The sequence below is a fragment of the Crinia signifera genome, chromosome 6, assembly GCF_055691185.1.
Source record: "Crinia signifera chromosome 6, ASM5569118v1, whole genome shotgun sequence".
NCBI classification, from domain to species: domain Eukaryota; kingdom Metazoa; phylum Chordata; class Amphibia; order Anura; family Myobatrachidae; genus Crinia; species Crinia signifera.
Window position 1 is genome coordinate 266,787,894 of NC_139222.1, and position 27,016 is coordinate 266,814,909.

Sequence of the window (27,016 nt, forward strand, 5' to 3'; positions counted from 1 at the left end):
TTAAGGGTTCGTCAGAGAGTGAAATACAGAGCAAAGGAATAGGGGGGGAATGGAAGCGAGGGGAAGGCGACCAATGCTCGTTTCTTTGTGCGCCAGCTTCCTGCCAGAGCAGGGTGATTTACTAAGACAAAGCAGGATATCTTTATGTTGCATCGATGCCTAACAGTATGAGCCCAGCATTATGAAACACACTGCGGAGACATACATCTCAGCCCGTGTAGCGCAGTCCGGGCTGCCGGTTACGCAGATTACATCTTAGATTTCTGCTTTTCTTTTTGTGGCCTGTGTTCCAAGGTTTTTTAGAAAGCGGCGGGAAAAAGTGCACCAGAAACGTATCAAAAGTATAAAAGCAACATAAAAAAAAAAAAAAACAAAGGCAATATAAACAGGGACGCAGCAGAGAAATTGCCGGCGAATGCTTTGTGGCGTTATTCCTGCCTCTGTTGTTCCTGCCTCTGTTGTTCCTGCCTTTATCCCCCTCCACGGAATGACAGTGATCCCAGAGCTCATCTGACTCTCGTAGTTATCTGCATTTAATCAGCTGTGGAAAAAATGTACTTTATGCTCCGAAGGAATTGGGAAGGTCTCAGCATGGCTGCTGCAATAATGAATCAAATGTGTCATTTAACTGACTGATTTTATATCACTTTCACCGCTGTGGAGGTCTGATGCATTTGGTGCGTCCCGTCTGGGGGGGAATGATTTCAGTGATAATTGGTTTAGGTTTGTGAAACCCACTCGTGTTAATTACATCTCAGTGACTGGGAGAGTTGTTAGGCAGAGATGTTACATCTTTTCACTATACAGTAAGCATTGAGTCCTGGTGCGGAGGTTACACTGAAGCCTCTCGTTGGCATTACTGAGTATTAGAAGCTGTGTAGGAATGAGCTCAATTACAGACCTGATGCAAAGAAGACCAAGCTAAGGGACTTATTGTGCGTCAGATGTAGACACAGGCCAGTAGTCAATGCTCCCGATTCACCGTTTTTTTTTTTTCCGGCAAATCAGGCTTCTTGCAGTGAATCTTTTTCCATTAAAATGTGATTCACCCTATTCAATGTTCACTGTTCGCCGAAAGCAAACCGTGAATGCCGGCCAGTTCTCCGTTTCATGCTCGCAGCAATTCGCTGGTGTATTTCAATGGGGTTTTCACTGGGATTCACCGAGAGTGTATTCAATGCTAGGATGGCGAATTGCTTTCGCCCTGATTTTTGCTATGATTCACCGTTTTGCATTTGACATCTTTTTAAGGTGAACTGGAAAGTGATCTTTTAAAATAAAGCGGGTTTTTTTGGGGGGGGGGGTCAAAAAATCTGAATTTATATATTCACTTCACACTGGTCCCGGCTTATTATGAGTGGGACCAGTGAAGCGGATTTCTACCCCCTGTCCCCTGCCAGCTCTCGGGGGGCAGCTTCTGTTGCCTGTGTCCCTGGGAGCCCTCCTTCTTCCCCACAAATTCTGGGGCAGGCAGGGAGGCTTGCATCTCCCTGCCTGCCGCTGTCCCCCAGCTCCCTGCGGCACATGGTAAAAAAAACACATTGAATAATCCCCACAGTTGCAGGTATCTTTTGCCACAATGGCGTCTATAGCCCCACACACTAGATCAGTGGTAGCCAACTCCAGTCCTAGAGAGCTACCGTGTTTCCCCGATAATAAGACACTGTCTTATTTTTTTTTCTTGAACAAAAAACACCATAGGGCTTATTTTAGGGGTAGGGCTTATTTTTATGAACATTGACAGCAAATGTCAAGAAACATGCCCCCAGTCCTTCTTGATACAGGTAAACATACCCCAGTACTCCTTAATAAACATGCCCCCAGTCCTCCATTATATCGGCAAACATGCCCCCAGTCCTCCATTATACCGGTAAACATGCCCCCCAGTCCTCCTTACAGTAATAAACATGTCCCCAGTCCTCCGTGATAAAGGTAAACATACCCCAGTACTCCTTTAAGTCTCAATAATGTCCAGCTCTTCTTTGCTGTGACACAGCTCCGTTCTGCAGCCGCGTTATGTGCGCGGTGACGTACCGCACCGCAATGCATCCATGGGAATAGAAGCGGCTTCAGAAGAAGCCTGTGCTTTTACCTACACAACGGAGGTGAGGGGGGTTAGGGGTGGTGAGTGGGGGATCAGGGGGGTTTAGCAGGTGTAGAATCTATTGTCTGAAAGCCAGATAATGAAATTTTACTAGGGCTTATTTTCGGGGTAGGGCTTATTTAGGACCAGTGTCCAAAATCAAGGGTAGGGCTTATTTTCGGGGTAGGTCTTATTATCGGGGAAACACGGTACCAACAGTTCACATTTTCCAGACAGCCTAGCTGCTGCAAAGGTGCACTCATTACTCACTAACACATTTTAAAAGATCCACAGGTGGAGCTAATTACTTGATTCTGTGAGGAGATATGGAAAACGTTAACTGTTGGTAGCTCTCGAGGACTGGAGTTGGCTACCACTGCACTAGATAATATAATTTACAAACAGTATCATCAATGATTTCTCGGGAACTCCTCGGTGAATGATATAGTGGGCGATATTACAAACGATATCACTCAGAAGGGCCAAAATGAGTGATATTGTTTGTAATATCGCTTAAGCCCCGTACACACGGGGGGAGATATATTGCTCAGCAATATATTGCTAGCAATATATTGCTGAGCAATATATTGCCCAGTGTCTCCTTTGCATCAGCGACCAGAGATGGTCGCTGATGAAAAGGAACCTCTGCTGACGGTGCCGCAGAGGTAATTAGCTGGTCGCAAGAGCAAGCTCCTGCGACCAGCGATTAGAAAGGGGCTGAAAACGGGAGCGCGCAGGTGAAGTGTGGATTTATCGCCGGGGCACACTCCCAATCACTGGCAAAATGGTCGCCAGCGACCATATTCCCAGCGATTATAGCCCCTATCACCCCCGTGTGTACACAGCTTCAGTGTGTATGGGGTTTATGGCTCTATGCTAATACTGCAGGAGACACCTGAGGGAAAAGGACACCTCCTGCTGGCTTCACAGTTCTGAGTGCTGCATCACTCATTATCATCACTCATCAGATTATCAGAGGTGCAGCTCTATCTGAGGCAGATTATCAGTGATGCTTCTTTATCTGAGGCAGATTATCAGAGGTGCTTCTCTATCTGAGGCAGATTATCAGAGATGCTTCTCTATCTGAGGCCGATTATCAGAGATGCTTCTCTATCCGAGGCAGAGTATGAGAGGTGCTTCTCTATCTGAGGCAGATTATCAGAGATGCTTCTCTATCCGAGGCAGATTATCAGAGGTGCTTCTCTATCTGAGGCAGATTATCAGAGGTGCTTCTCTATCTGAGGCCGATTATCAGTGGTGCTTCTCTATCTGAGGCAGATTATCAGTGGTGCTTCTCTATCTGAGGCAGATTAACAGAGGTGCTACTCTATGTGAGGCAGATTATCAGAGGTGCTTCCCTATCTGAGGCAGACTACCCGAGGTGCTTCTCTATCTGAGGCATATTATCAGTGGTGCTTCTCTATCCGAGGCAGATTATCAGAGGTGCTTCTCTATGTGAGGCATATTATCAGTGGTGCTTCTCTATCCGAGGCAGATTATCAGAGGTGCTTCTCTATGTGAGGCAGATTATCAGAGGTGCTTCTCTATCTGAGGCAGATTATCAGTGATGCTTCTCTATCCGAGGCAGATTATCAGTGGTGCTTCTCTATCCGAGGCAGATTATCAGAGGTGCTTCTCTATGTGAGGCAGATTATCAGAGGTGCTTCTCTATCTGAGGCAGATTATCAGTGATGCTTCTCTATCCGAGGCAGATTATCAGAGGTGCTTCTCTATGTGAGGCAGATTATCAGAGGTGCTTCTCTATCCGAGGCAGATTATCAGAGGTGCTTCTCTATCCGAGGCAGATTATCAGAGGTGCTTCTCTATTTGAGGCCGATTATCAGAGGTGCTTCTCTATCCGAGGCAGATTATCAGAGGTGCTTCTCTATCCGAGGCAGATTATGAGAGATGCTTCTCTATCTGAGGCAGATTATCAGAGATGCTTCTCTATCCGAGGCAGATTATCAGAGGTGCTTCTCTATCTGAGGCAGATTATCAGAGGTGCTTCTCTATCCGAGGCAGATTATCAGAGGTGCTTCTCTATCTGAGGCCGATTATCAGTGACGCTTCTCTATCTCAAGCATATTTTATCTATGTTTTTATAAAATGGTTCTCAGATGAGACTATTATGATCCTAAGGAGGATTCTTAATTAGTTCTGTCAAAACCTCTGACTTTTATACATGATGTTATGCAATTATTATGCTCTGCACAGTCTGTTTCTGGGCTGCAAGTAAACATTCCCCATTCCGAGCTATAAAATATTAATATAGCCGCTGATATTTTCAGTTCTGTTGTGAAATTAAATCACTTCCAGACAACTCATATTACATTTCAAATCAAGAAGTGTTTTCTAAAACAAAATGTCACTGTCTTCATATGTATAAATGTACAATACACACACTTATCTTTTCTGCTTCGAGTATTAATTGCACATTGACATGTTTTATTTCATGCTATGTATTAAGATGTGTTGGAATATTTTATACATTGATGAAGTTCTAGTAAGTTGTCCTTGATGAAATGAACCTCTTGGGCATGGGACGCAATATTTATGTCACACGCGAGGTGACTTTTCAAGTCTGCGCACGAGTCCTGATGTTCACCACAAGCCAACGCACAGGTTTTGGTGCCGGAAGAGTGAATTTCAGTTGACGTTCCCGGCCAGGCATGGGCGACTGGTATCATTTTACAAAACAGCATGATACCCTGTTTTGGTGGCGTGCTGACACCAATGTCTCCATCTTCCTGGACCTGGCAGAGAAGTTCCCAGGCATGGGGCGAGGTTTTTCTACAAACTTCGGTTAACCGCCCACACACCAATACCAACTTTCTAGAACCTCAGGTGAAGTGTGGAGGTGGCGTATTAACCCCTTCAATTGTGGGTTTTTTTGGGGGGAGCACTCCCCACTGGGTGAGTATTTTATGGGGAGCGCTCCCTTAAAAAAAAAACACCACTGCCTCCCTGGGTCCGGGCAGCGCCGCTGAACTGTCAATCAGCCGCTGCCCGGACCGGCACCCCGTCCCTGTCCCCGGCAGCCGGCTTGTCATAAGCTGGCACCGGGGACTTCAATAGAAAAGCTGGAGGGGGGAGGAGGAGGCAGGAGGAGGCGCGACAGAGGGGAGGGAGCCGGGCAGAGCTAAAGCTGCCTGAGTTCAGTGATTGAACTCAGCAGTGGCAATCCCGAGAATTTTCCGGGCTTGCCAGACTGGGCACTGAGGCACAGAACGGAAAATTCTCAGGATTGCCACTGAAGGGGTTAAGCCCCATACACACTAACCAATGGGGGCTGCAGCTGATGTAGTTAACCATATGAGAATGCATCGGCTTATGCAGATGGCTGATGGCTACAACTATCAGATGCTGACTGGAGGCATCTCCTGCGTATTAGCATTTAAGCTGTTCCGTGTTGCACCGAGACAGATCTGCAGCGCTGCTGGTGAGCAACTCATTATGTTCAGAATCGGCTACAGCACTAATGAAGGAGCAGACTCACCCTCTTGTTCCTGAAGGATAATTTTGTGGGGCTGCTAATTTAACATGAATTGTTAAAAAATTCCGTTTTGGATGTCACAAACCGAATAGAAGAGAATAGAATAGTGTGCCGAGCATAATGAGGCACCAAGCCCGAAGCATGGCGAGCGCAGCGATCAATGCGAGGGGACGCGGTGCACCAATACGGTGTCCATATCGACCTAATGACCCATGTCCCCATGCTCCCCTTACAGAGATCTGTCATGTTATGATGTCAGAGGCATGGACCCAGGGGTGCCCCTGCACCCTGCTGTGTTTTTGCAGTGTATAGATGCACAGTTGTTACACAGCCCGTACATGCCCTCATATTACTGGTGTGGATTAATCTGAGTTCGCATTGTTGGCTGCTGACTGGTCAGCTGTGCAGACTTTGGACCTTAATACAAAACACAAGAAAGATGGCCCTTAAATGGCGCTCCTATCACCTGAAGTCCAAAGTCTAAAATAATCTCCTCCTCGTAGGAGTCTCTCTTTATGTTGATTTTTCTTTTTTGTTCCTCCAGAGGTGGTTCATAAAAAAAGGAGGAGAGAGCGGAAAAAATATGGTATAGTACGTCTGAGGCAGAAATCGATATTTATCAGAAGAAATGCAGATCTTCCCCTATGGGTAGTGTTGTTCTGTTATTCTTACGGGGTCACCACAGTGTAAACTTGAAAATCTCTTACACAAAGCTTACATCCATACAGAATCTTGAAAACATATAAAGGTTTCTTTAGGATATTCACATATGCCACACAGGTAAACCACAATAAGCGCTCACACGATTGCTTACATCAACTGGACGTATCTCCTCATATAAAGGTTTCTTTCAAAAAACTCCTCCTGATTTCCAAGCAATTTTTCTTTATTTCCGAAAAAAATTATCTACGATGGTGCCAAGGGCAAATGTGCAGTGCCCAAAACTTTGAAAGAAGACCTCATGTCAAGATGAAGGCAACGTGTCAGGATCGGGAATGGTAAAATGAAGAGCACAAAAATTGAATGGTTTGCTAAGGATGCAACAACTATGAAAGCTGTTAGTACATCAACCAGGAGTTTCATCCAATGAATTAAAATGTTCTCGGTCAGCACAGCTGAACACTGCTGGACTTCAGAAATGTGCTGTATCCATGAAGAAGCTGCTGAGTCCATTGTCTACATTAGGTCTAATACTATATATTGTTCCACACTGTACGTCCATCTAGGGGGTTGTGCTATGTACTTGCAGGATCTGCTGTCTGTGGCCATCCAAATATGTAACGTTTTGATAAACATTGTGATGAAAAATTGTAAAATAAACTACAGTTTAGAAATAAATACTTAAAACTAAAAATGATAGTAAATGTGTGTGTGTGTTTCTTTGCATACTCATGCCCGCTGTGTCTCCCAGCCTCATGCTGTCCAAACATCTGCCTTGGCTCCATCTGCTTCAGTGTTAAAAAAATAAATTAAAAAAATTGTAAAAATGGTGATGGAAAATTGTAAAAAAAAATAATAATTTGAAAAACACTTGAAATTCTAGTAAATGTTGTGTGTGTGCTGCTGTGTACAGTAGACTCATGCCCCACTGTGCCTCATTCTGTTCAAACATCTGCCTTGGATCCATTTGTTTCACTGATAAAAACAAAAATTGTATCGTGTAATAAAAATTGTGATGAAAAATTGTAAAATGAAGCAAAAAATTTGGTACTTGTTACCTAGCACGGCCACAATCGCGGGCATCGTGTACCTTAAAGTTAAGGTCCGCGATGGACCCGATTTCCTTTGAAATCAGGTCCATTTTGCCGGCAAAGGCTAAATCGGGGGCATTGCGTCGGTCGCGTGCATTAACATGGCCCCCGACGCGATGCCCGCGATTTTGCCATAGGCTTCAATGTTAAAATATTTTTGTAATGGCACAAGATGAGATGGACATGATTAAGTCCATTTTACATAGGAAACAATGTGAAATGGGCCAATATGACCCATTTCACATTGTATATGGCCCCGTCATGGGTTACGCAACCCCATTGGGAGCGTCACCCCACGATTGACGCCAACCCGAAGCATGGCGAGCGCAGCAAGCCTGCGAGTGGCGGCGGTGCGCGTCTTCCGACCTTTTCATACACCTACTATCCACGTCTGCGTGGAGTTTAGAATATAAAGTGTGGCGAGTGCAGCGAGCCACCGAGCCCGAAGCGTGCCCCGTGAGGGGACGCGTATACCTGTGAAGTTATACGCATCCCCTCGCGGGGCTCGCTGCGCTCGCCACACTTTATATTCTCAACTCCACACCGACGTGGATAGTAGGGGTATGAAAAGGTCGGAGGATGCGCACCGCCGCCCCTCGCGGGCTCGCTGCGCTCGCCACGCTTCGGGTTGGCGTCAATCGTGGGGTGGCATTGAGGGGGTAAAATTGGGGGTCTGGGGAATATTTTACATTGAATCCAATGTAAAATAGGGTCCCAGGGACCCTATTCACATTTGATTCAATGTAAAAATCTACGATCACCCCGATGCAAATCGGTGTGGCCGTGCTAGGAAACAAGTACCAAAAATTTAAATGAACACTTCAAAAAGTAGAACAAATGATTATAATACTTGTTTTGTGTGCTGTTGTTCTGCTGTGTATATTCATGTCCCACTGTGTCTTTCGTGTCCCTACTGTACATGACTCATTCACTTTCCTGTGTGTCCGATGTAAAGGAAATGTTTACAGTACTAAAAACTACTGTTATGTGCGTCCCTGTGTAAACTATTTACAAGTGTCTCCTCCGCAAAAAAAAAAAAAGTTACTTTTTTTTAGCACTTTCCGTTTAGTTTAGCGTCCAATGCAGCTTGGGGACATACTGTACCATACATTAGCGTATAGTAGAAGCAAAAATTAAAGCATGAGTGATAAGATTCTCATGAATTTACATTACTATGTAAAGCTATCTGCATCCTTGATGAAGGTAGACGGTACTGTACTGTATGTTTACATTTCTAGTTACTGTGCGTAATGTGTGTTCATCAATCTTGTAGCCCTGCACTCCTCTGTATTTCTGTATTCAGCTAGCCGTCTCTGGATAGCCATGGTGAGCCAAGGCCTATTGGTCTCAGCTGCAATACAATACATATAACAATACAGTAGGGGATTAGCATAGTATTAAGTCTGACAGCTCTGGCTCACTTAATCCTATGAAAGGGCTAGATGAGGATGGCTCTATCTGTAGATCTGTCAGCTCATTCACACCTGATGCAGCTGAGCTCACTGAGTGAATGGCTTTGCGAGCGTCTTCTCCGTGAAAATATATATATTTTTTTGTTTGTTTTTTTACCATTTTACGATCAAGCAGTTTAGCGCCCAATGAAGCTTGGGGATATACTGTACTGTATAGTAACAGCATGAGTGTTACTATCCTCATGAATTTAAAGCAATGTGAAGCCCAGTATCCATGTGGAAGGCAGATGGTACTGTACTATATGTTTATATTTCTAGTTACTGTGCGTGATCTGTATTCAGCGATCCTGTAGCTCAGCACTGACTTGTAAAGCATGTTATTACTGCATTTAACATATAGTAAAGTAGTTCTTGGACTATATTACTGTACTGTATTTATTTGGAAAACTCACACATGTGCAATGGTGAATTTCAAAAGGGACATCTGGTGGATGAACATAAGCAGAACACTGACCGGCAAAACCACGTTGCTCAACACTTCACCACACTGCGGAACGCCTCAATTGGTGATCCAACCGCCATTGGTAGCATAGATGAGTGTGGCTACATCCGTAAGATGCAGGGGGAGCAGGGCCTCTGTACACGGGACATCCTGGATGATAATATGCCCCTGGCAATATGAGCATCACTGCGGGCGATATGTAGGGCGTCTCTGCGTCAGACGCTATATATTAATAACAATTATTGGTTGTACAGCCGTGTAAAGTAAATGCAATGAAGAAGAAATCTTACAGTACTTTGGGCCTGATTCAGACCAGATCGCAAGGCTGTGATTTTGCAGCATGAGCGATTATCAAACGACCACGCATGTGCATGGTACACCGTGCGTATGCCGTCCATGTGACGGCAACCAGCGATGGCTAGCCACTGCTGACTGCTCGCAGGGTGATTGACGGCTATGTGGGGGCGGTAACTTTACATTTTCTGGGAGTTCCCCAGATTAATGCCGGCAGTCCCCGGATGTTAGGAGGGAGGGCCACTGACGCCATCAGCCGCCTCCTTCTTCCCGCGGCCGAGTAATTCCTGGCTTACTCAGCGATACAAACAGAGTGGAAAACCATTAGATGGTGAGTTGGGAATTGTTTTCCCCTCTTGTGCACGGCTGCGATCGCATTTGCAGCTGTGCACATGGGCAGGTGCTGGGTTCTGCGGGGCGGCATTTACCTGACTGCTGCGCTCCGAAAACTCTCAGCCAAGCTATCAGGTCTGAATCGGGCCTTTTGTATTAAAATATAGGCCCAGAACATAGAATTTACATCCGCAGTGATTTATGGAACGCAGGACAAAGCTGTTATTTAGGACAAATGTTTCATTTTAGAATTTAATTTGGTAGTTGCCCAAATCTTTTATGCATGATTCATTATGTGTCAAAGCTGATAAAGTTTGGATGGGAGGCTTAATTCCTATTGCACACAGAGATAATAAATAGCGTCTTTGCTGGCAAGGTCACGTATTCTGTCATGTACAGAGTTGCAGAGCCTGGGGTCAGAATGTGCTGGCCCTTTAATGACATTCCCATTCATTACCTCCCCATCCCAAGGGTCCCTCCTTACTCCGGCCACTTCCCGAAGCTGAAACACATACAGTACAGTTTATTTATTATTTATTTATTAACAGTTTCTTATATATTGCATACATACTCCGCAGCGCTTTACAGAGGATATTTGAACATTCACATTAGTCCCTGTCCCAGTGGAGCTTACACTCTATATTCCCTACCACATGTACACGCACACACAGACAGTCTAGGGTTAATTTTGTTAGGAGCCAAATAACCTACCAGTATATTTTTGGATTGTGGGAGGAAACCGGAGTAATCGGAGTAAACCCACGCAAGTACGGGGAGAATATACAAACTCTGCACAGTTAGAGCCATGGTGGGAATCGGACCCATGACCTCAGCGCTGTGAGGCAGTAATGCTAACCATTACACCATCCGTACTGCCCCAGTACAGTTAATTCACAGTTAAAGGGAGAAGTTCTTAACAATTGGATTTCCCCTTGTGTCTCCACAAACGTCCTCAGGAAAAAATAAGCTAGTTTATTTCTTTATTGTGTTTTCGTCTGTTGTATTTTATATTTTCAACTGTATAAGACATGCAATTATAGGGGAATTAATATTTTATTCTACGCTTTTAAATAAAATTATGTTTTGTTTTGAAAAAAAATTCTAAAAAATCCTTCCACCCATGTTGTGTATGTGGCAGGTAAGTACATTATTATTCCATGAATCCAATTGGTACGACACACGGCCCCTCCTCTCTAGCTGGCCCTTCCCCTTCACAGCCATGCCAGGACCCGCTTCTCATGCGCCATGTCTGGAAGAAGAAATTTCAGCAAGAGGAGAAAGGGTTATAGTTTTAGTGAGGATAACAATAACTCACAGAGCAATGGCCATACCTAAAGAATGATGTAATCGGGAGGCGTGGCTCGTGAAAGAATCATTCCTACAAAGCCACACCCCTTTTGAATAGGCAACGCCCACTTACCAGGAGCATGCTGCGAAGCAGGAGTCCCTCCAAAGAGAATTACAAAGTTGGGAGGTATGGCTAGAGGAGAAGGCGGCCATTTTGGGAGGGACATTTTTACTGAGTTCAGGAGCAACATACCCAGTGGCTGCTGGAAAGGGTGGGAATCCACTGATCCCCTGACAAGGTGCAGGATGTGGTGTGGTGGCCCCTGACAAAGAGCAGGTACTGGGGGGGGGGGAGGGGCATGCCATCATTTTCTGGTTGGTGTGTGTCCTCCTTCACATTGAGGACACAGAAAGTCTACACAGGTAGTGCCCAGGTTGGAACCAGACCCATGACCTCAGTGCAGAGAGACAGCAATGCTAATCACTGTGCCACTCTTCTGCCCATATACTGTAAATGAAACCATGACGGTCTTTTCTCTGGTTCTTTTTGCAGGAATGTATGAACCCATGCTGCAACGCCAGCACCTGCCTGCTCATCCCAGGGGCTGTATGCGGATATGGACTCTGCTGTGAAGACTGCAAGGTGAGCCTCAGTGATTGTGAACTCACATCAGGATTGATGTGTTTCATGATGATGTAGAAAACAATGTATTGTGGTTTATATTTATAGCACAAATCATTTTATGCAGCACTACAGAGAATAGTGTACAGGCTGTATCAAACATTTCAATCTTATAAATAAGTGGTCAGGAAAGGGTTAACGATACCATGACACATACATACACAAACATAAAACCCAATCCTGCATTTTCTAAGCTCACATTCTCCCACCTAATGCTAAGGTTCCTGTCTCATCTTCCTGGTAGCTGCTCACTGGTCCAGAGCACTGATTGAGGTCTCAAGGACTAATTCAGCATGGGTCACTAAATAGAGAATTTGGCAAATCGAGAGATTATCGAACAACTGCGCATGCTTACAGTAAGCATCATGCATGCGTGATGGGAATTAGCAACAGAAAATGCATTTGGATCATAAACATATTCCCCTTCGCAGTTTGACTGAGAGGAAGATGGCGTTTGAGGGTGGTATTCTACCGTTTTCTGGGTGTTTTAAAAAAAATTAAAAACCCACGCATGTACAGGCGTTTTTAAGGAGGGTCTATGACATCATTGATAACCACTTCCACAGCGTCTACTCCCTTCAGGCTAGGGAGACTCCCAACTGCCCCTGCCCCCCCTGCCAGCCCCGGATGGAGCCGTCCCAAAAAAACGGGACTTCCCACGAAAAGTGGGACAGTTGGGAGGAACACTTCCAGCCAAGAAACTCTTTTGCGGCACTCCTCAAACAATTCATAGCATTATATCGGCATTGTGTCGAGTCAGGCACTAGGACTTTTGGAAGTAAACGTACTGTTTGAGTGTCGAATGAATTGTCAAAATTAGTATGAAAATTGCCAAGCAAACCTTGGGACATTTTCGATGGCCAGGATCTCTTTTTGAGGACCCCATGGCACCTGCTGGGCCCTAGGCAGGCTCCTAGGTTGCGTTGTCGAAAATCCACCTCGGGGGCTCTGGGAAGACTGTTACTGTTGTGTGTAGGGGCGCCCTCACCTAAATCCGCCCCTGGTGTTATGCCACCCGCGCCCATTGCATTGCGCTCGTTACAGCCCTGGCTGGCACCTCCCTCTATAGTATGTCCAGTATGGATTATCAGCAGTGCCTCTTTGTTTAAGGATTACGCAAGTTAATTTTATTTGTCCTCAAAGCTCTTTGATTAAAAAAAAAATGGTTGATCATAATCCCAATGTGTAATTGCGGATAGATACAACAGTATTTGTGATTAATGTCTAACGTTTCCTGGTTGCATCATGGCCGCCAAGCAGCAATTACGCAATATCTGTTCTTATTCACACATAGATCTGTTCTCTGCACATTGCATTCCCTCTGTCACTGTAATGCTATTTGCTGGGGCAGACGTGGGAAGAATCACATTCATGACAGACAAATAAGCTCCGAATAAAGTCAAGGTTCTAATGCATTTTTCTCCCCCTCCTCATTGTCTTCACAATGACACATTAACAAACATGGCATCAACAGGGAAACACTGTAACACCAGGGACATGCGGTTTGTTTTCACTTAAGGCGCCTATTGAATTATCATGTTTGACATTTACTTTAACTTAACTCTAATTTACCCCTAGAAATAAATCACACGGACACCTTAACCTAAAATAATCACATGGACAACAACTGCATAAGTTAAAAGGTCAACAGTATTTATTAATGGTATGACCCTATTGAAAGGGATGGCCAGGAAAGCGCTTGGAGACCAGCTCAGGTCAAAAATGTTAGTATTGGCGGCGACTACAACGCCCCAACTTATAACCAGGGCGATGAACCGCCCCCATTGAATTTAAGGCACAGCCCGCACTGAGACGGTCTTACCGCCCCTCCTATGGCATGGCGAGGACACTTCAAGGAAGTGGCCAACGCCCCCCCTCGGGGGCAGGACTCACCAGCAGTCCTGGAAGAGGGTGGCAATACCGCACAGTGGCCACCTGTACCTCAAAATTGACCGCTGGTCGAGACGCCTTACTGCCAATTATTAATTAATTTTTGTGAAGCCAAATTAGGTAAAGGCCGAAAGTCCAGGTGGAAATTGAAAAGAGCAAGGGAGGGAGGGTGGGAATCCAGACTCAAAGAGGAAGCAGAATCACCTGACTACCCTTTATATACTCTTGCATAAGCTACCACCCACTCTACACCTGATTGGCTACACAAACCATCCATGACTTCTATGGGTAAAAACTTTTCAACATAACTTTATCGGGACAATCACAAAATTCTCAGGCTCTTAAATGCCCTCATGTCTATACAGCCCTCGCTTAATCTAAGGCGCCTATTGAATTATCATGATTGACATTTACCTTAACTTAACTCTAATTTACCCCTAGAAATGAATCATACGGACACCTTAACCTAAAATAATCACACGGACAACAACTGCATAAGTTAAAAGGTCAACGGTATTTATTAATGGTATGACCCTATTGAAAGGGATGGCCAGGAAAGCGCTTGGAGACCAGCTAAGTCACAAAATCTTAGTAATGGCGGCGACTACAACGCCCCAACTTATAACCAGGGTGATTAACTGCTCCCATTGAATTTAAGGCGCAGCCCGCACTGTGACGGTCTTACCGCCCCTCCTATTGCATGGCGAGGACACTTCAAGGAAGTGGCCAACGCCCCCCCTCGGGGGCAGGACTCACCAGCAGTCCTGGAAGAGGGTGGCAATACCGCACAGTGACCACCTGTACCTCAAAATTGACCGCTGGTCGAGAGCGCCTTACCGCCAATTATTAATTAATTTTTGTGAAGCCAAATTAGGTAAAGGCCGAAAGGCCAGGTGGAAATTGAAAAGAGCAAGGGAGGGAGGGTGGGAATCCAGACTCAAAGAGGAAGTAGAATCACCTGACTACCCTTTATATAATCTTGCATAAGATACCACCCATTCCACGCCTGATTGGCTACACAAACCATCCATGACTTCTATGGGTAAAAACTTTTCAACATAACGTTATCGGGACAATCACAAAATTCTCAGGCTCTTAAATGCCCTTATGTCTATACAGCCCTCGCTTAATCTAAGGCGCCTATTGAATTATCATGATTGACATTTACCTTAACTTAACTCTAATTTACACCTAGAAATGAATCACACGGACACCTTAACCTAAAATAATCACACGGACAACAACTGCATAAGTTAAAAGGTCAACAGTATTTATTAATGGTATGACCCTATTGAAAGGGATGGCCAGGAAAGCGCTTGGAGACCAGCTAAGTCACAAAATGTTAGTAATGGTGGCGACTACAAAGCCCCAACTTATAACCAGGGCGATGAACCGCCCCCATTGAATTTAAGGCACTGCCCGCACTGTGACGGTGTTACTATTGCATGGCGAGGACACTTCAAGGAAGTGGCCAAAGTCCCACTCGGGGGTAGGACTCACCAGCAGTCCTGGCAGAGGGTGGCAATACCACACAGTGACCACCTGTACCTCAAAATTGACCGCTGGTCGAGAGCGCCTTCCTGCCACAGCTAGGTTCAAAATTACCACTAAAGGTAATTACTGCAGAACCGCCATCCGCCAACCCTAACAATAGACCTACGCTAAACTAAACAAATAACCCCTATCTTAAACAATGAAACAGGTCTTGGAGGAAGACCATCATGCCTGTGTCGGACAAATGGACACCGTCTCTTCTATAGTAGGAGGGGAACTCCCGGACTAAAGACGGGTGCCTAACTGCTATGCCGCCCAATGACGTGACAACTTTGGAGACAGCAAAATTCACCTTGCGCCTGATCTTTTCTAACGCCTTGAGATCCCAGCAGCCTCTCCAAGCAAAGCGAGGTACAATGTCGGACCAAACAATCCGCAACTCCGAGCAGCGGCCTACCAATGCCCTGAGATCTGCCTCTATCCTCAAAACCAGGCCAATGCTGATCCCCTGGCCTAAGTTGTTACCACCAAGGTGTACCACTAACACATCTGGGCGGCCCCATCTGCGTTCCTTAGCGAACCACAATGCTAACAGACCGTCCCACTGAAGCCCCCTAACACCGAACCAATGAACTAACGTTGCCCCTACCGCTATGGGAGCCCTGGCAGCTAACTGATGTGTGGATGCCCAGAAAATAAAAGAATGCCCGACGAACCAGACAGTGGCATGAGTCATTGAGGGAGGGGAAGGGGCTGAAAAAGAGAAAACCTAACTAGTTAGCACCTAAAACTTAAACTGTAAAATAGCACAACTTAAGGTTAGGACATATATAATGCACAACTTGAATTAGTACAACAAAGGACCCAAGTGAACGCTGGCTGTTCCAAAACCGAGTGTAAACAAAGTTTTTGGGTCCGAGCAACAGGCGCATGCTAAACCTTATCTAGCCGTATATATGCCTTATATGCGGAGGACTTCCAGCGGCCCAGCTCTTGGATGGCAGTCACTGGAAGTCCTGCCACAGCTGCACTAGTGGCCGCCCCAATACGGAACGAATGTGTCCCATAATCGGCGACCCCCAAGCCCAACGTAGCCACACAACGCTTAAACACCACAGTGAACTGAAAGCGCATCAATGGTGATGCATCAACATGCACAAGAAACTGTGCCGGCCCTATCGGCCTCTGAGGCATATACGCCCCAGCCAGTCGCACGGGGCAGATTTCCCCATAAGGCTGTTACTTCAGGGACACCCACTGGCACCTGCCTAACTGATCAGTCTTTGAACGGTGGATCTTACAAAGGACGAACCCATCCTGGAAGACCATGTCTTCGAACCGCAGACCTGAATCAGTGGCACTCTTGCTGGCTGCTACCAGCTCGTTGACCCGAAAGGCCCCAAAGAACGAAAAAGAGAACGCCACCCGAAAGAGCGACGCCTCACCTGCGCTCTCTGCTACTCTCTGCACGCAGTCTATCAATTGCCGCAGCATCTGCGATCCATAAGTTTGCGAGAGTCCGCTGCAACCGGCTGTTCTCTCGCCCACCCGCGCATAGCCCTTGAGAGTACGAAAGATTTGGTAGGGTCTCTTTCGCCGCATAGCCTAGCATGGAATGAAATCCCGGCCAAGGCAACCGCCATGGCACATTTTGACCGGCCTGCACTTTAGTGACCCCACACGAAAGCCAGCAAACGGTCATCGACTGACTTACCGCTGCTCTCCTGTGACGACTGAAAGGCCACCCAATCCTGTTGTGCGGCCGCATATGCCCTACGGGTGGAAGGGGCCAAGGATCTCAAGGCTAACTCCATCATGTCTGCTCCACGATCTGCCATACAGAACAGTGGAACCGTGACAGGGCATCTGCGATGGCGTTGTCCACCCCGGGAACGTGCCGCCACTCCATGAAATGTATGTTGTGCCGCAAACAATGTAAGACTAGGTGCCTCAGCAAACGCAAAGCCTGAGGTGCGCTGGTTGGCGGGGCTTAATGATGTCACACCCAAGCGCCCCCCCAGTATAAAAAAATGATGTTGAGCCTGTTACAATGGATTTTGGACATATTCGCGGGCACATTCATTTGCAAGGCGGGATTTCATTTGAGCGGGGTGGTAGCTTCTGTGAACGCGAATATGAGATTCAGCCAATCAGCGTCCGGCCAGTCTTTTCTAAATGTTTTCAAATTCTGCAGCGCTTCCCGCCGCCTGGCAAAGAGCGCAAATTAGTTCCCAGCCGCCGCACGAACCCCGCTGTCCACCCCGCGCCACACAGACCCTGCTGCTAAGGGGGTCCTTAGGACTAGTGTATGGGGACCTTTAGTGTAGCAGGGTGAAAAGTCTGAGCTAATCCAATATTCAGGACAATGTAGCTTGGTAATATATTCATGCTAATGCAGCCTATTTCTGCTGCAGGTAATGGATGGGGCTGCTTGGGATTATTGGGGCCAGCCTACTTAATGCATATCTGCCAACATTGTCTAATATCTTTATGGACACTTTGTTGTGAATAGGCGGCATCTATGAGGATACTGTATGTGTGCAGGGCCGGCGCCACCACTAGGCAGCTCTAGGCATTTGCCTAGGGCGCCGGCACCTGGAGGACGGCAGTTCGCCCCTCACCCCCAGCGAACTGTGTAAAAAAATTGCTGCCCCGGCGTCCCTGCAGTGCTGGGGCGGTCAGGGGTGTCCGTGCCGTAGGGGTACCTGCGGCGCCGTCATGTGTATAAAGCTGGCTGCGGCCGGCGGGGTCCCTGTAGTGAATAGCAAATAACTAGCGCTATGCTCGCGGCGGCGCCGGAAGCACTAGTTATTTGCTATTCACTACAGGGACCCCGCCGGCCGCAGCCAGCTTTATACACATGACGACGCCGCAGGTACCCCTACGGCATGGACACCCCTGACCGCCCCAGCACTGCAGGGACGCCGGGGCAGCAATTTTTTATACAGGTACCAAACACACACCCCCGCCCCCTCCCTCCCCCGGCACCGGGGCGCCCCCACCCCGACTCGCCTGGGGCGCACCGGCCCTGTATGTGTGACCTTGTAGTACTGCAGTCCATAACTGTGCACACACCAAGATGCACCATCTGAGATTGCACCAGCTCTGTGGAGGCACAGAATTCATCGAACATCTTTAGACGTTGTTGCTGATAGCGATACAGCTGCATGCGGCTGGACACCTCCGCACTGATCACCCGGGGAAAATATATTTAAAAAGCTTCAATAATGTACATAATTGCCTATTGTCTTGTAGCCTGCGGGAGACACCATATTTTTCGGGTAGTCCCCAGCACCCCTCCCACAATCTGCCCACTTGCTGCTGAGGTGGAAAGAATGGCGAGGAAAAGGGGGATCTGCAGTCACTAAGTGCTATAGTCATTTTAGCCCTGCCCCCTTTTCAGAGATGCAAGAATTGCTGCATTTTTCCATGTGGGGGTGGGGCTTAATGATGCGACTTCTCCGGCCTTGCCACCAACTCAGCCTACCTACATCTATGCTCCAGGATTTTACCTGAGGAGAAAATGGGATAATAAGCAAGTTTGGCTTTATACAGTATAGCATACAAATATTCATACACACACACAATAGGGTTAATTAGTTTATCAGAAACCAGTTCATCGATCAGTACGTTTTTGGAGTGTTGGAACAAGCGAGGGTGAACATCATACTTACCGGTCAGCACATACGGGGCATGGCCCACAGTTAGACTCTCCAATGGGCATTATGACATGACTGCATAATCGTGTTTCCACCCCTCGCTCTACAGTGCAGAAAAATCTGGGAAATACCCATTCACCTTATTTCTGGCCGAGGCTTCCTTGTATAGTGCCAGGATGCTAGATATGGATGCAGAACCCATATTTTTCAAAAGGCCTTTTATAAAAACCTAATACCCCTTTCACACCGCACAAATAACCCGGGTCCAACCTGGGCTGTTGCCATGTTGACCCAGGTCATTATGCGGTGTGCAAGGGCCTTTTGAAAAATCCAGGGTACTGCAATCCATCCCGGGTTAAAAGAAGGGTTACTGGGCAGTGTGAACGGGTAACCCGGGTGCACATGCAATACTGCTGCCTGGTGAGGTCCCGGGTGACTCAAGGGTTATCGGGTGGACATATACTGCTGTGACATTGCAAAACCTTCTCCAGCTAGAGAACCCTCCACTACTCACCAATGGCCAGTCAAGTTGAGTTTATTGGGCCGATCCAACGGAATCGGTTGAAAACAGGACAAATTCGGGACATAATTTAAAAAAAAACTTATGTCAACCTTTTAACAGTCCACCTTCCAATTGTTGACCTAATGCTTGTGTTGACCTTCCGTCAATGTCATCCTTGGGTCTGTCGACCATTCTCACTGTCGACCAATGGCAGATGACCTAGTGATTGTAGACCTAGACATTGTAGATCTTTTATACTATAACCAAACCCCTGGCAATGAGCATGTAACCCCTGGCAATGAATAAGAAAGCCTTGACTACGATTTAACCCCTGGCAACATGCATGAAACAACTGTCAATGAGCATGAAACCCCTGGCAACGAGCATTTCAGTAGAAAAAAATTATAATACTGTAAATTTTAAGAAGGTAGGGGGCATCAAAAAAAATTTGGCTGGGGGGAGGGGCGCACAATTTCTAGTTAAACCACTGCGTTACATATACAATACATGCTAAATAAAGATAAAACATATTTGTCCGTTGACTTCACAGCTGAAGCCAGGTGGGACTCCATGTCGTGACGCAAGTAACTTCTGTGATCTGCCCGAGTTCTGCACGGGGACCAGCGCACACTGCCCGGCCAATGTCTACTTGCACGATGGGGAGCCGTGCCACGCGATAGATGGGTACTGCTACAGTGGCATGTGCCAGACGCACGAGCAGCAGTGCATTACACTGTGGGGACAAGGTAGGTACCTCTGTGCCTAGGTGTTTATCTCATATGCATTGTCATGTTATTGCTGTTCCCTAGGGTTGCATGGTTATGTTCACCCTGCCCAAAAAAAATCTTAATGTCGCACCAACTGTCACTATAACTTCATATGTTTGCAGGGGGCCCCTCTGGGTACTTCTGAGCGATATGGTCATATGGTCAACAATGCACTGGGGTGCCATGCCCTTGCCAACGATAAACTGCATGTACGGAGGACATTGCTAACGACCCACGGGAGCGCGCATCATTACCGATATAGGGAGTTATGCAGAGCTGATTGCAAAGCACATTTTTAGCAAATGGGTAAAAGCCTGCTGCACTGCAGGCGGGGCAGATGAAACCTGTACGGAGAGAGTTAGATTGGGGAAGCTATTTTGTTTCTGTGCAGGGTAAATACTGGCTGCCTTATTCTTACAATGCAATTTAGATATCGGTTTGAACACACCTCATCCAAACCTAACTCTCTCTGCACATTACATCCGCCCCACCTGCAGTGCAGCATGGTTTTGTCCATTTGCTGGGAGTCCCCCCTGTCATCTGGTGAATAGACAGTGTCTATTCCCGCAGAAGAGAGGCTGGGGGCTGGACAGCAGCTTACAGAGCCATTAGCCATGCCCCCACAGCAGTGAAAACGGTGCTTGGCCTCACGGGAATGACGCGATTTGTAGACCACACCCCTTGACACTAAGCCATGCCTTTAATTTGCGCCTGTCCCTCTTTTCTAGTCTGAAAAGGTATGTGGTCACAATATTGTTATCATATATATCGTTTATTAAAAAATCGTCTTTTGTGTACGCAGCTGTAGATGGCATCTTATTTCCATATAGGCCCTTGTTCAGATCTGATCGCAGTACAAATTTTTTCTCAAAATGGGCAAAACCATGTGCACTGCAGGTGGGGCAGATGTAACATGTGCAGAGAGTTAGATTTGGGTGGGGTGTGTTGGAACTGAAATCTAAATTAAAGTGTAGAAATAATGCAGCCGGTATTTGCCCTGCACAGAAACAAAATAACTCACCCAAATCTAACACTCTATACATGTTACATCTGCCCCACCTGCAGTGCACAGGGTTTTGCCCATTTTGAGAACAAATTTGCACTGCGATCAGATCTGAATAAGGACCATAGTGTATAGAAGTCTGTGTGCACCTGTAGCGTCCTTGTGTTACCGCATGAGCTGCCCGCCGTGCACTGAAGCCCCTATAATAAACACTCTCCAGCACATTGTATCCGTACAGCCTGGCAGACGCAGGAAGTGTCCTAAGATAAAGACACACAAGACACAGGAATCTGGAACAAGAAGTACACCGAGCACTCCCATCATTATTTATCCCAGTCAGATTGTCACATTTGCAGCATCAGGTCAGAAATGAAGCTACTGGAAAACATGTTTAACTCAGTGCTTCCTGAGCAGAAAACTTCCGCAGGAACCGCTGCTGACAAAACCTTTTATCAGTGCGCTCTACTTACACAGACATTGCAAACGCCACACTGATAAACATGTTTACAAGCACTGACGTGACCAGAGATTGCTTCCTCCTGGTCACTTCCTGCATTAACAGCTGTTTTCATTTATCCCCTGTCCGACCACCACTGTTTACTAATTACTATATCATGTGTGCCACCGAGCTTATGGGGTAAAATAAAGGTGATGCTGTGAAATAAAAATGTTACCAAATGGACAGATCTGCCTGAAGGCCACTGCCTGACATTGCACCATGGGGGTTATTCTGGTTCACTCCTTCTGACAAATTCCTTCTTAGATGGACAAAACCATGTGCACTGCAGGTGGGGCAGATGTTACTTGTGCAGAGAGTTAGATATGGGCAGGGTTAATACTTCAAAGTGAGATCTATATTGCAGTGTAAAAATAAAGCAGTCAGTATTTTCCCTGCACAGAAACCAAATAACTCACCCAAATCTAATTCTCGCTGCACAAGTAACATCTGCCCCCCTGCAGTGCACATGGTTTTGTCCATCTAAGAAGGAATTTGTCAGAAGGAGTGAACCAAAATAACCCCCATATCCTCTTCTCCCTGTATTTGTGGCCTAATTGAGATCCAGTCGCTAAGCAGTGTACATTCGCAAACATCCCAACATTGTTCAGCCTGAAAGAAGGACCCCACGTGTGCCTGAATTGTTTGGGGTGTGGCCTAGCAATACGGAGCATGGCCTCTTCCCGCGAGGCCACACCCCTGTTTTCACCGCTGTGGGGGCATGGCTAGCGGCTCTCTGAGGACCCCCCACCCCCACCCCAGGACACCGGCCCCAGGTGGGACACGGGAACGTACAAAGAAAACGGGACATTCCCGCAAAAAGCAGGACAGTTGGCAGCCGTGTGTGTGTCCAGCCAACACCATTCTGAGTCCTGGTGGAGCAGCTGGCGCAGTGGTTTCACTGTATTGCAGAACAAACTTGGACAAATAGTCAGTCATCCCCTGGAAGTGCTGTAGTGCCTGTTGGTCAGCTGGAGCGGCAATTGCAGGATGGCAGTGACCATATTCAGGTCTGGTTTGACGCCTTGACTGGTGGCCCACGTACACCACTTCTGTAACTCTGAACTTACATTTGACTGGGTTGAGCTTGAGGTTCAAAGCACGGGCCCGTTCCAGCACCCGGTGCAGTCGCTGGTCATGTTCTTCCATGGTACGGCCCCATATCAGGATGTCGTCGACGATGATGTCACAGGGATAGCCTGCAAACAGTTGCATACAACGCCGGAAGACCTTACTGCCCGTAGTGATTCCATAGGGCATGCGGAGGAAGACATACCGCCCTATTGGGGTCATGAAGGCGGTGAGCCGGGAGGAGGCTCTGTCCAAAGGTATTTGCCAGAAGCCGCACTTTCCATCCAGAGTACTGAAGACTGTGGCACCAGGCATGTCAGCAATCACTTGCTCGATGGTGCGGAGAGGGTGATATGGACGCAGGAGTGCTTTGTTCAAGTGTACTGGATCAATGCAAAGACGTACAGTCCTTTCTTTTTTTGATGCGACCACCAAGGCGGACACCCACTGTGTTGCTTCCTCTATGGGGGCAATGACACCCAATTGACTCATTCTGTGGATCTCTTGGATAACTTTGCCTTTCATTGCAATAGGGACCCTCTGGGGGGCACAGGCAGTAGGTTAAATGGAGTCACCCAGCCTCATATGGTACACGACAGGAAGCTTGCCAAGTGTACTGCAATCAAATAAGTCCTGAAAGTCTTTCATTTCTGGAACGGTCATCTGTATTGCGTGTACCTTTGGTTCCAATTTGAGAAGGCCTAGCTTCATACTGTCACGGAGGCCTAACAGTGATTTAACCTGCTGATCCACAATGTGGAATAGTAAATCAGCAGGGTAAACTGTATCTGTGTGGTGCCCAGTGTGGTGATGATTTGGCCACCATATGCTATCAAGTTGATCTTGTCTTGTGGGTTTATCTGTGCAGTAGGATCTATTGCACTTTGCTCCTGAGTCTATACCCTGGCTCCGCTTCAACCTGGTTAATGGGCCGGGGGGGGGGGGGCGGCTATAGCGTGACTCAGACTGTCGCTTTATGGAAGTTTGATCTTTGGAGCGGCAGCACCTTGCAAAATGATTCCACTTGCCACGTGCATTACATCGTTTATCATATGCAGGGCAGCTTTGCCTGCCAGGAGGGTGCTGTGCTGCGCAGTTCCCACATGTAGGGGATCGGTGTGGAACGGCCGCCATGACACACACCTCAGCATCCATTTTTAGCTCCCTTGTGCCCTTTTCAGACTGTTCATGTAGCATACAGATGCTTATGGCAGTTTCTAGTGTGAGGCCCTTTTCCCGCAGCAGCTATGCACGTACCTTGCCGCTGCGTATGCCGCACACGATTCTGTCACGGATGAGCTCGTCTGCGAGGATACCACCAAAATTTCACTTCTTTGCCAGCAGCTTTAGTGTGGAGACATAGGACTGTATGGTGTCGTCACCCTTTTGGTTTGTGCTGTTGAAGATATGTCTGTCCATAATGACATTCTTTACAGGCATGCAGATCTCTTCAAACTTTGCAAGTAGGGTGTCTGGATCCTCTCTGTCCTCCCTCAGCGTATACAAAAGCATCTGACTTGTCCACAGCATCAGTGCCTGTGAGGTTCAGCAGCGTGTATGCCTGGACTTTTTTTGATTTGTCTGAAAGACCGGCTATGCAGTACACGTGCCATTCTCCTTTAAACCTCAGCCAGCTGTCAGCAATGTTTTCATCAAATATCAGCGAGTTTATTCTTCTCAGACCGTGTGCCATGTCCATTCCTCTTCTGACACCGATCGTTCAGATCGTATCGGAACTCGCATCGCACGGCATACATGCAGAGGGAGCGCGCATCGGCAGCGCATTGTATGCGATCTGCATGCGATATGGCTTCCGATGTTCACTATATCGGCAATATCGGAAGCCATATCACCCCGTGTGTACACACTATAAGTGAGACTAACCAGGAAGTAAGTCCCCTCAGCATGACATCATCTCCCAGGATGCACAGCATGCATTTACAATAACTACTTAAAACCTACAGAGGTCACTGTTGATAAAGAGGTTTATAGAACAACTAGCACCTGGGAAAACCCTCACTCCCCTCTGCCTGTACCAACTTGTGCCCTTAGCTGGGCCATGTATTGCCACATAAATCTAGAAATGGGAGAGTAAATCTGACAGTACGGACGGTGTAATGGTTAGCATTACTGCCTCACATCACTGAGGTCATGGGCTCTATTCTCACCATGGCACTAACTGTGTGGAGTTTGTATATCCGCCCTGTGCTTCAGTGGGTTTCCTCTGGGTTCTTCCTTTACTTCTTGTGCTACAATGTACGGATTTGTGAGCAAATCTTGGCTGTGGTGACGGGTGAACCTGGGCTGTTGGGATATCTCCAGTGCGTAGCTGGAACTATGTGCTCTGATATCCATCTTACAAAAGAGAATCAATTTTTTGTACAAGGTATTTGAATGATCACATAGGGCTGGATGTTAAATTTCACTTGTGTGGGTATTAAATATCTGTAACCTTCATACACAATGCACACTGGGAGATGAGAGAGTTTATCAGTCACACTCTGGAAGTTTTTATTTCCAATGAATAATGCGCAGGAAGGTCATTTTTTATAAAGGTTGTAGAATAAACACTTGCGGAACAAAAATATAATATATTTATCTATTTTGTGTTTTAATAATGATTAAAGAGAAAAAAAAGAACCCAATAATTGCCAACATTTCAGCTGCAAGCTCCTGGAGGGGTCAGAAAGGTGGGGAGTTGTGGGGACATGACCTCATACATCTACCCTTGATACCAGCGGCGTAACTACATTCCCCCCCGCCGTTAAAGGGAGGGCGCCCAGCCACCCACCCGCCCCTCCGCCCGCCTACCAACCCCTGCAAACCCCCCCATCCCCCGCAGTCTTATTTGTGTTCAGTACGCGCTGGTCCCGGCTCCCTTCTTCTGCTATGAGGACCACGACAAAATGTCCGCCCCCATTTAGCAGACAGTTCTCTGAAACTGTCTGCTGTATGGGGGCAGACATTTTGTGGTGGTCCTCATAGCAGAAGAAGGGAGCCGGGACCAGCGCATACTGAACCTAGGTAAGACTGCGGGGGATGGGGGGGTTTGCGGGGGTTGGTGCGGCGGGCGGCGGGGTGTAACTATAGCACTGCAGCCCCCGGCGCCCGCACATACATAGCGCCCCCCCGCGGTTGCGGGGGCTGCGGTGCTATAGTTACGCCACTGCTTGATACTCTGTACTCATTTGAGTCCGTAGTACAAGTTGCGGCGAGATGTTATGAGCTATTTAGCGAGGTAGGAGGGGCCTACTGGATAATGGCGGTTATTCTGCTTCATTCGTTCGGATGCGAATTTGCATCCTTGTGAGTGAACCAGGTCCCGCCTTGCAAATGGTGGTAGGCTGGCCCACCATTCGCAAGTCATGTACATTCACAATGGCTGCGAATGGATGTTTTACATCCTTTCGCATGTCACTGGGACTGTCCCACATCTTGCGATGGTCACCGACCATCACAAGATGTGGAAGGTGCACGCATATGTCAGATTTACATATGCGTGAACTTATGCTCTAGGGGATTAGCATGAGAAGGGAATGGCCATAAAATACTGGGTCCCCCCCCCCCCCCCAGTTAAAAATTTAAAATGTCAAAAACAAATGGATGCCGTCTTTGAAACATCTATAGGTATCTAGTGGAGTATATCATACCATAAGATGAAAGGAATAATTTGGCTGTTCACACTCTAATGCTCCTTCCCAACGCGTTTCTGTTGTATAAAACCTTTAAGACTCGGAGTACACCTCCCACTAGAGCAGGGCTGGGCAATTGCGGCCCTCCAGATGTTGAGGAACTACACATCCCAGGATGCTTTGCATCAGTTTTGCTATGTGGCCATGCTGAAACTGATGCAAGGCATGCTGGGATGTGTAGTTCCTCAACATCTGGAGGGCCGCAATTGCCCAGCCCTGCACTAGAGAATTGGGAGTCAGTATTGTACACTAGCCACCAGAGAATAGGAAGTCAGTACTGTACACTAGCCACTAGACAATGGGAAGTCAGTATTATACACTGGCCACCAGAGAATGGGGAGTTGTTACTGTACACTAGCCACCAGAGAATGGGGAGTCGTTACTGTACATTAGCCAATAGGGAATGGGGAGTTGTTAATTTACCGTTGCCACTAGGGAATGGGGAGTCATTACTCTGCACTACCCACCAGAGAATAGGGAGTCCGTACTGTCCACTGGAGAATAGGGAGTCAGACTTGTACGCTAGCCACCAGCCACCCGGCCCTGTAATGTGCACTCTTATCTATAACCAGTATACCCTGTATTCTATAGCAGTCACCAAGAGG

The 27,016-nt window shown here is 47.0% G+C and overlaps 1 protein-coding gene across 2 annotated transcripts in view; it reads left to right on the forward strand.

Annotated features, from left to right (window-relative positions):
• Positions 1–27,016, forward strand: part of ADAM12 (ADAM metallopeptidase domain 12) — a 361,770-nt gene that overhangs the window by 280,660 nt on the left and 54,094 nt on the right. For both annotated transcript variants that reach the window (XM_083149520.1, XM_083149521.1), the window contains 2 exons: positions 11,709–11,798; positions 19,933–20,128. In XM_083149520.1, the coding sequence (XP_083005646.1) occupies positions 11,709–11,798; positions 19,933–20,128 (286 nt within the window). The remainder of the gene's footprint in view (positions 1–11,708; positions 11,799–19,932; positions 20,129–27,016) is intronic.